The 9,832-nt window shown below is 40.8% G+C and overlaps 1 protein-coding gene across 2 annotated transcripts; it reads left to right on the forward strand.

Moving 5' to 3' along the window:
- The first annotated feature begins 280 nt into the window (after positions 1–280).
- On the forward strand, positions 281–8,409 carry tfcp2 (transcription factor CP2). 2 transcript variants are annotated; one of them, XM_072449244.1, is made up of 16 exons: positions 281–568; positions 1,733–1,929; positions 2,481–2,629; positions 2,704–2,780; positions 2,861–2,966; positions 3,044–3,150; positions 3,236–3,388; positions 3,455–3,565; positions 4,088–4,176; positions 4,261–4,309; positions 4,986–5,079; positions 5,160–5,250; positions 5,587–5,687; positions 6,571–6,713; positions 6,786–6,837; positions 7,374–8,409. In XM_072449244.1, exons 2-16 carry the CDS (start codon positions 1,808–1,810, stop codon positions 7,409–7,411), a joined length of 1,482 nt encoding a protein of 493 aa, XP_072305345.1. In that variant the 5' UTR covers positions 281–568; positions 1,733–1,807; the 3' UTR covers positions 7,412–8,409. The 2 variants fall into 2 exon arrangements, with proteins under 2 accessions (XP_072305345.1, XP_072305344.1); XM_072449243.1 differs by having other exon boundaries at positions 4,261–4,321; positions 7,374–8,405.
- Positions 8,410–9,832: the final 1,423 nt, after the last annotated feature.

Here is a 9,832-nt window from a genome sequence, read left to right on the forward strand (position 1 = left end):
ACTTACCTGACAAACTAATTGGCACAGGAGTTTCACTGGAAAAAATATAGAAAAAAACACTTTATGGCATTTAAGCACAATTTGCCTAAGTATTTTGAATGCAGTGCTATTAGACAGTACAGATGCCTGCTGATGTGTGAAGTACAGATATCTAATACTGTACTTTTAGGTTCCACCACTGTAATATGAGGCGCTCACCCTGCATGAACTCCAGCAGCATTTCCTCACTTCGCCAGCAGGGGGCAGTAGAGCGCGCATCTGCTTTAAACCAACGTTATACACGAAAAAGACAGCGTTGTTTCTCTGATAAAAACAAAAAAAACAAAAGCCAAAACATTTGTATAATTTTTACGCTTCGGCCTCAGTTTATAAGAAGTGTGTTTAGAACAGACATAATCGTGTAGGTGGAATAGTGCGGGTGTGTCTCCAGTGTTGATAACTTAGACTAAAGGCTCGGTTAGCTAAAGCTGCTAATGTAGTTAGCTCCATATGTTTATTTTAGTGCGAATTAGAGCGACGTGATGGCGTGAAACTGACTCAGAAGACGCACCGTTTAAGTCCGAGAACGGTAGGCATTGATGCTTTTATTTTGTATGCGTTTTGCTGTAAATTGTGCTACATTTAAGGATTGTTCATGAGTTGTATTATGTTTTATTAACCCAGATAATATATCAGTGGTCAATTGTCTCTTATCGTAGATCCTTTGAAATGCTGATTATGAATGGAGGCAAATATCAATCATATCATATCATTCATCAATCATAATACAATTTCAATCATTTACTGACATCAGATCTAAGGGATGGAATCATATGCTATTCTCCATTTGAGTTTCACGAAGATTATAATCTGTGGTAAATGATATAGTATCTCTGTAGATTAAGAGAAATACAATTATAAGGTCAATATGTTTTTTAGTATTTGTGCCGTAAAACCTAAAACCCATGATTTTGCCTTTCATAATTCATTCATTTCATAATCTCCCATTACATACACAAATTATGTAAAATACAATCGTTAATGTCTTTAAACCAGACTGTGTCTGAGTGTTTTTTATTGGACAAAACCTTCTTGATTTATCATTTTTTCATATTCTGTGGTTAATCCCAATTTCTTCATTGAATTTATAATGTATTTGTTTATACACTTTTTAAGGCTCTATAGGTTATTACAGGCTATGTTTACACGCACACACAGGAAAGATCATTATCTGATTTCTGGAGTTCAGTTTATTGACACGTAAACAGACATCTGATGAGAGTAAACTGATTTCTTTCTGATCTGTGAAAAAGGGCAAACTAACGTGGCAAAGAGAAAAGGTTAAAGAGTTATTTGCAACGAATTATTATGATGATGTAGTTGTCTAGTAGTTGAATTAATATTTCTATTGTACGTTGAGACTTTTAAAAAACATTATCAACTTATTAAAGGCTGAAATATGGCGACTGAAGGCTTCTAGATAGAGAATATTTAGGGAAAAAGTGAATTACGGATGAGAATCTTTTTTTTTTTGACATTTTGTTTCATTAATGCCACTGAATTGTTCTAAAAAAGACTAAGATTATTTTTTTATAGTCAGCTTGTCACAATTACTTGATTAACCGTTGCAGCTTATAATCTGCGGTAATTAATTGCTTGTCGGATTATTCTCTGATTGTTACTGGGCCATGTAAATGCACTCACTGATCTTGTCTGCTGTTGTGAAGTTTAATTGTAATGATTCTGTTTTTAGGAGCAGCGTGGAGTGCCAGGTAAAAACAGCACCTGTCTGAAAGTGTCCTGCCCTTCTCTGTCCTTCTCTGGAGCCATGGCGTGGGCTCTGAAGCTTCCTCTCACGGATGAGGTCATCGAGTCCGGACTGGTCCAGGACTTCGATGCCAGCCTCTCGGGAATCGGCCAAGAGCTCGGGGCTGGGGCGTACAGCATGAGGTAGAGTGAAGACACGTGTCAGTCAGGCTGTGATTATAGCTTACTTGAATAAAAGGCTTTGAGTTATTTCACTGTAGGTCAGATGTGTGAGGTTTTTGAATATCTCTGTTGACTGGAGGAGCAGCTCACAGTTTAGTGACCCTGGCATTCCAAGCTCTTCCATGTTTGTCTTGCTCTAGAGCAGCAGATAGTACTGCACCTGTTTCTGTTGCTGCAAAATGTCTTGTTCCTTGTATCATCATAACACTCAGGTACTTTCATTTATGTTACTGCTCAATAGTCTGGAAATTTGGCCAAAACTTAGTCATATTTTTGACTGGTTTGTGTTTTCTTGCTGTTGTAAGATCAGAGTATAGTAGGTGAACTTTTCAATTTGAAGTTTACTGCTGCCAACACTTAAACACTTAACACTTAAACTAACCCAAACCCTTTGTCTAACCTAAACCCTAAACGTTGATTACTTTGAAGGACCAATGACAGCAGACTGTCCCTCCGGACTCTAGCTTTTACCATTCATTTTTCATTAACTTGGACTTTTCTTTTGTCTCCAGCGATGTCCTGGCTCTTCCCATTTTCAAGCAGGAAGAGTCTAATCTCCCTCCAGACTCTGAGAAGATCCTTCCTTTTCAGTATGTCCTGTGTGCAGCTACTTCTCCTGCAGTCAAACTGCACGACGAGACACTCACCTACCTCAACCAAGGTCTGTGCCACAGTCGTTCACTCTCTTTACGTTGTCTTGTTTTTTAAACAAAACTCTCACTCTTACTACTCTAGGCCAGTCCTATGAAATTCGAATGCTTGACAATCGGAAAATTGGAGAACTTCCTGAAATCACTGATAAAATGGTGAAGGTATGAATCTACTTCCATATTTGACTGTCTTTAGGGGGATTTGTGATCACACACACATGATAAAGATGTATGTTTTTCAGAGCATTATTCGTGTGGTGTTTCATGACCGGCGGCTTCAGTACACGGAGCATCAGCAGCTCGAGGGCTGGCGCTGGAACAGACCCGGGGACAGAATACTCGATCTAGGTTAGCACAAAGATATTACACGTGTTCCATTGTTGAATAAGGCAAGAGTTATTGAGGTGTCACAAATTGCCCTACAGATGTTCCCTTGTCGGTCGGCATCATTGATCCAAGATCCAACCCTACTCAGCTAAACACTGTGGAGTTCCTGTGGGACCCGTCAAAGAGAACCTCAGTTTTTATCCAGGTAAAAAAAATCACCCCCTGATGGATAGAATAAGAACTTAAATTTGTATCAGAATATGGATATTTTGTATTTATTGTCGTTTTAGGTTCATTGCATCAGCACAGAGTTTACAATGCGCAAACACGGTGGGGAAAAAGGCGTTCCATTTCGGATCCAAATAGACACTTTTAAAGAGAACGAGAGCAGTGAATACACGGAGCATCTTCACTCAGCCTCCTGCCAAATCAAAGTCTTTAAGGTCAGACAAATACATTCAAATCGAAGTGTGGAAACGGCAGGCTCTGATGTGACTGTTATTCTTCAGCCCAAAGGCGCTGACAGGAAACAGAAGACGGACAGGGAGAAGATGGAGAAGAGGGCGCCACAAGAGAAGGAGAAGTATCAGCCCTCCTACGAAACCACCATACTAACGGAGGTCAGAGCTTTTCTCTCTAAGTACCTCCTAAAGTATCATCAGGCTTTTCGAGTGCCACCAGCTCTAAACCAGGTCTAGAGCAGCTTTTAAAGGAGACTACGATAAAGTTGTGCTGCACTGTGGTGTTTTGTCACATACTGCACTTGAACACACTGAAGCGTTCTCACCCCTCGTCACCACATTTAACACAGTTTCTGTCCTGTCACATAAAGATTTCAGACCAAAACGTCCTTGAACAATTACTAAAAGGGTTCTATATCGGCTAATATGGATTAATATAAAGGAGATCAACAACGTGAATAATATTGACGAAGCTGAAAAAGCCACAAATTGTATCCGTGAACTTAGGGCTGCAATGATTTCTTGACTACCGGTAATTGTGACTTCTCCACTATAAAAAAAATTTATGTAGTTGCATCGTTATTTTGACCTCTCAAACCCATGCAAAAAAATGATGGTTAGTTGCAGCCTTTTGTGAGAAGCACAACATATAAATGTAAATGTGTTCTTTATGCTTTGCAGTGCTCTCCTTGGCCTGAGGTGACGTACGTGACCAACTGTCCATCTCCTGGTTTTAGCAGCTCACACAACAGCTTCACTATATCTGAAGGGTGAGGGGAACTATAGACATAGAATACAGCCCATATTTTTTTCATTATGTGTCCTAAAAATACCAATTGAATTCACTTTCCTAGAAATGGCTCACCCAGCCACCAGCCTGAACCTGTCGTCCCGACGGTCGATGTAAGTCTTTGTGTAAGTGTTTGAACGCCGGAAGAAACATTCACACTGATCCTGAAAACTGGTTTGAGTTTGACCTTAATATACGGTAATAGCCAAAGGGAGAACCCTTTATGATTCGTAAGTATGCTTTATTTGGAATGAGGTAAATCAAAATGTCATGTTAGTGTTATGATTTAGAGCTGCAAGATTTATAAAGCAATCTAATGGAAATCACAATTTGAATGTTCACAACTCGCAAAGACTGCAGTTATTTAAGCAACAGCAAAACGCCCTGTTGCATTTGTGTGTAAAAGCTGCTAATCCTGTAGTTTAGACTTTGACAAACATGTTCTGAAATGCATGGAATCCTTCTCAGTTTTAACAGTTGCAGATGCTCACGGACATGTTTTTAAAAATGTGAACTTCTAACAGAGTTCAACAGTTAAGACAGAAATCGCAATTGTAATACAGAATTTTCAGCCCTTTTTAGAGAGCAACGAACGTCCTCGCACTACATTATTGACCCCCCCAAAGCCTCACTTAATCCACACTGTGTTTTACCATTTTTGAATTCATTGGCCGCGACTGAAAATAAATGTTTGAATCTATATAATCAAGTAATCCTGACATCCAGACAATTTAGGATACACGTCATTTATTATGTTATTCATCAAACTTTCTCGGTCTTTTCTGGTAGAATTTGTTACCCACAGCGACGCCACAAGACGCTCAACAGTGGCTCCTGCGAAATCGCTTCACTCCCTTCAGTCGACTTTTCACAAACTTCTCAGGTACAGTGCCTCCTTTCCGTCACCGCCTCAGTGTCGAACGACAGGAGAAAATGTCACGGTACGAGTTTAATCTGCCACAGGAGCAGATTTGTTGAAGCTGACGAGGGAAGATGTGATCCAGATCTGCGGCCCAGCGGACGGAATACGACTGTTCAATGCATTAAAGGGACGGTATGAGATGTTTTATTCATTTATTCAGCTTTGTTTCATTCAGCCAGGTGAGAACGAGGCCTCTTTTTCGAGGGTAAAAGGTCACGCAAATCATAAAAACAGTCACACAATTAAGAGACGTTCAAGAACTCCTAAAGTAACCCTATTGTCACACTGTAAAAAGGAGGAAGTAGTTTTTTAAATGCACCAAACTCATTCCTAGATTTCATTCTCTACATTCTAAACGTTTTGGCACATTTTCAGAGGCGTGGACAGGTATTTTAAAACTGTTTATTTTAATTTGTATTTGACAAGCTACAGTTCTGAGTGAACCATTGTTTCTTGAACATGTTCTAGAGTGGTGCGTCCCAGATTGACCGTCTACGTGTGCCAGGAGTCTCAGCAGTCACAAGAGCAACAATCAAAGCATGAGAATGGAGACGCCGCTGCCTTTTTCGGTCGGTCACTTTTGAATCTCTCGGAACACTCAATCACAGTAATATTCACAGTAATATTCTTGATAAAAAAAAAAAAATTGTGTCATGAAGTCACTGCATTTCAAACTCTAAAAATCCACAACATTTTATTATTTTCCATATTCTTAATGGAAAGTGTGAAATAGTTTGTGTTTAAAATATGAGCAGAAATGTTTTTAAATACATTATTACTATATATATATTTGGGCAGTGGCATATTTCATGACAAACTCCTGTTGTGTGTGAGCTTCTACTTCACTTAAACATCATTGTGTCAAAATAACACAACACACCATCACAGAAGTCAAGTTTATTCAGCCAAAGAAGAAGAACTTATCAATTATACTTTGCCTATATAGAAAATGGGTAAAACTAATACTGTATCTCTAGTTGTTTAGTAATGTGTACATTAGCAGAAATACAATGGAAATACTTAATTACATATTTTAAGAAACAAAACTACTGTACTTACCGGTATTATACAGCATTATACACCAGGACTAGAGCAGGACTAAACCTGGACTAGAGCAGGACTAAACCTGGACTAGAGCAGGACTAAACCTGGACTAGAGCAGGACTAAACCTGGACTAGAGCAGGACCAAACCTAGACTAGAGCAGGACAAAACCTAGGCTAAACCGGGACTAAACCGGGACTAAACTAGGACTAAACTAGGACTAAACTAGGACTAAACTAGGACTAAACTAGGACTAAACTAGGACTAAACCAGGACTAAACCATGTCTACATCAGTACTTTACTGGGCACACTCCTTTAACATGAACTTTCTGCTGCACCTTTTTCACTTCAGTCACTTGAACACATGAGTTCATCTTTTAGCCCTAAACGTTTTGGCTCTGCTCACAGTGTATCACGCCATTTACCTGGAGGAACTCACCGCCACTGAACTGACCGAGAAAATCGCGCAGCTCTTCAACATCTCGCCCCGACAGATCAACCAGATCTTCAAACAAGGCCCGACCGGGATCCACGTGCTGGTCAGCGACGAGGTCAGAGCGGGACTGTTTTTTCAAGTACCACTTTAACTCTGTAATAAATGACATGATGCCGTTTATTTACAGATGATCCAGAACTTCCAGGATGAAGTCTGTTTTATTCTGGACACAATGAAAGGTATTTGACTCTTACTCAGGAAAATGTCACAGATGTTTCCATTGCAACGCAGAAATGTCTTTAGCACTCTACAACCAGTGATGTTTTTTGTAATATATGAATGATATTTTTTTAGTATTTATTCTTTGGCATCAGACAGAATAAATCCCTGGTTCTTTGTTGTCATACATTAAACATTTGGATAGACATAAAGGATAATAATACAGGTGCAACTCTTTAACTTTCCTCATGGAAGTCTGGATACTGCTCGTCTCTGTGGACAGAGCAATATGAATTCTTATTTTAAAAAATGTCATGGCCGATACTCATTTAGCCGAGTTTGATTATTTCCCCCAAATGTCATACAATTTACTACAAACTCTTTTTTTCCTGCAAACTAAATAAGAGAGGATGCAGTTTAATATTTCGCAGCGCTTTCGTCGCACTTAAGTGTTCGAAATCACTGTAATTGTTCTTCCCTCGGCTTATTTATTTATTTCGATTTCATCTTTTCACCGACACTTAGAAGTTAATATTATAAATCTGTTTCTCTGTAGATGAAACCAGCGACGGCTACCACATCATCCTGAAGTGATGCAGAAGAAGAGTGAAGAAGTCCCGTCTCTTTTTCGGCCCTTTCCCGGCGCGCCGCGGGGCCGAAGCTGATCCCGGGACGAGCGGACGGAGCCCAAAGATGGTCCCGCGCGGCCGCCGAAGCTCCGCCCCTCGTTCAGCTCCTTGTGACCCTCCTAAACGAGACGCTCTGTTACCGCCGTTTTGCCCTTAACGCGTCGTCGTCGTTTTCAGCTGCTGTATATTTTTTACTCTGTCCTTTTTAAGAGCACAAAATGACACCACACACATGAGAAATGAGTTGAAATGACTTGAATTCAGAGTTTGGCTTCGTTTACCGCCACGAACAACGCCCAGGTTTGAATAATTGGAAGAAATTTCACTGTTATTTTCCCCTTTCTGTTGCATTGGCTGCTTTCATGTTTGTCAGTGCATCACATTCAAAAGTATTTCCCATTTCAAGGGCAATTTTCTCATATTTCTATCGTCTGTCTGTTTTACGCAGACGATTTGGGCCTGGTCACCACTTCCTCCACCGATCAATCAATGAAAATGAATCTAAACTAGAGAAAAACGCCACTAATCTATATTAACATTCTGAATTCAAGGCATTTTAAGCGCTGGATGTGTTTGTAGTGTCAGAGAATGTTGTTACTCAAAGTCTCGAAGTTGTGCATCATGTCCTTGGTGTGTATTTAATTTAAAAGACTGATTCTGCACACTGTCACACTATTGTTGTATTTTATTCTACAGATGTCAGATAATTATATAAATGATTTTATAACGCTGTCGTTTGGAGTGTTAAGAGTGGCGTCACCAGCAGAGCTCTTCATGTGCTTCCTCCTTTTTAAAACTATATTGTTCAGATTAATCACCAGTTACTTTTTAACAACCGCTTTTGATCATTGTTTACACCTTTGTCTCCTACATTTTAGTTTCTGTTTTATTTGTAAATGGACCTTTTTAATGAACTAAACGTGTTGCAGGAGGCAATGTGGTCTCTTTATGTTCATAGTCTGTTGTACTGATCTATTTATCCGCCACACGCAACATTAAAAAACATTACAAATGCAAACGTTTGTTTTTCTCTCATAGTTTGATCATCATAAAGGTCGAATATGACATGTATTACCAAATAAATATTCTGTTTGAAATGTCCTTTTTAATTATATTTCTTTTATCGAGGGTTACTTTGTGGCTTTGTGGCTTTGACAAACCTGCCATGGCTGATACTAACATATGTCAAGGAGTCTCACAAAACTACAACACCAGAGCTGCCCTAGGACTATGCCCCGGCTCGTGCCCCGGCTCGTGCCTGAATGTTGCCCAAATGATTCCTCTGGCTGACGTCCTAAAGTGAATGGCGGGGCTGATCCGGCCCAAATATCTCAGAGTTTCTGAGCCATTGCACAAGCAGAGCTGGACCTGAACTGTTCCAAAGACAGACCCTGGTTCTGGTATAATGTGGGTGACCTCTGGTCTTTGACCCTCTGTTTGACCCTCTGTGTGCTGCTGCTTAGTAACCGTTAGAGAACTCACATACAGCAGTGAACTCACATGTGACAGACATGTGTGGAACAGTGACACTATTTGGAACATGAATAGATTTTATTATAATCAATAATACATGTGTTATTATATAAAAGTGAGTAGTGTTTGCATGTCTAACTCTGGTGTGTCTCTGCAGACACCACGTCCCTTCAGCTCTGGGTCTGGACCAGAGGCTGTGTTGGTACAAAAATGTCCTTCTTTTCAAAGCCCTGAGTGAAGATATGATCTCTGTCTCTCTCTGTATTCATCATATTTATCCTGTTTCATCTGAATGGGCTTAGTGCACTACATCTCCCAGCATGCCCCGGTGCGCCCCGTGCTCATGACGTCACGAGGGTATATAAAGAGCTACCAGGGGGAAAAAAACCTTCCTCCATTGTTACACTGTAACAACCGGGGCCGGGGCGAACCGGGGAGAAAGGCGTCTTCCCGTTACAAATTCTGCAACGAAGAGTCACCAAATGACGCCAACGAGCCCGCGTTAAAGGAGAGCCCGGCCCGGACACGCACAGGACACAGACGTCAGCCGCGTCCTCCTTTTACCACAATTCTCCAGGACTTGCCCCAAGAAGAAGAAGAAGAGCCACCTCCACCGGGCCGTGCGGAACAATCCAACCGATGTGAGATGTTGGAGTGGCGCGTCGCAGGACTGACTCCATAGCCTCCTCCTGCTCCTGCTCCTCCTGTTCCTCCTCCTGCTCCTCCTGGGCTTTAATCAAACGGGGAATGCATCATCTCTTCCCCTTCTGCAGGTCTCACGGGCTGTCACTTTCGAGCCATTGTTGAGCACAAGAACAATGACCTCAGAGCTTTGGTGACTTTAGGACGCCTTTTACGCATTGCATTTGCACAATCAGGGGCCCCTGTCCTGTCCTGTCCTGTCCGGCTGCTG

This window comes from Eucyclogobius newberryi, unplaced genomic scaffold (assembly GCF_026437365.1).
Source record: "Eucyclogobius newberryi isolate DKJ021-1_F unplaced genomic scaffold, fEucNew1.0.hap1 SCAF_17, whole genome shotgun sequence".
In the NCBI taxonomy this organism is placed as follows: Eukaryota; Metazoa; Chordata; class Actinopteri; order Gobiiformes; family Gobiidae; genus Eucyclogobius; species Eucyclogobius newberryi.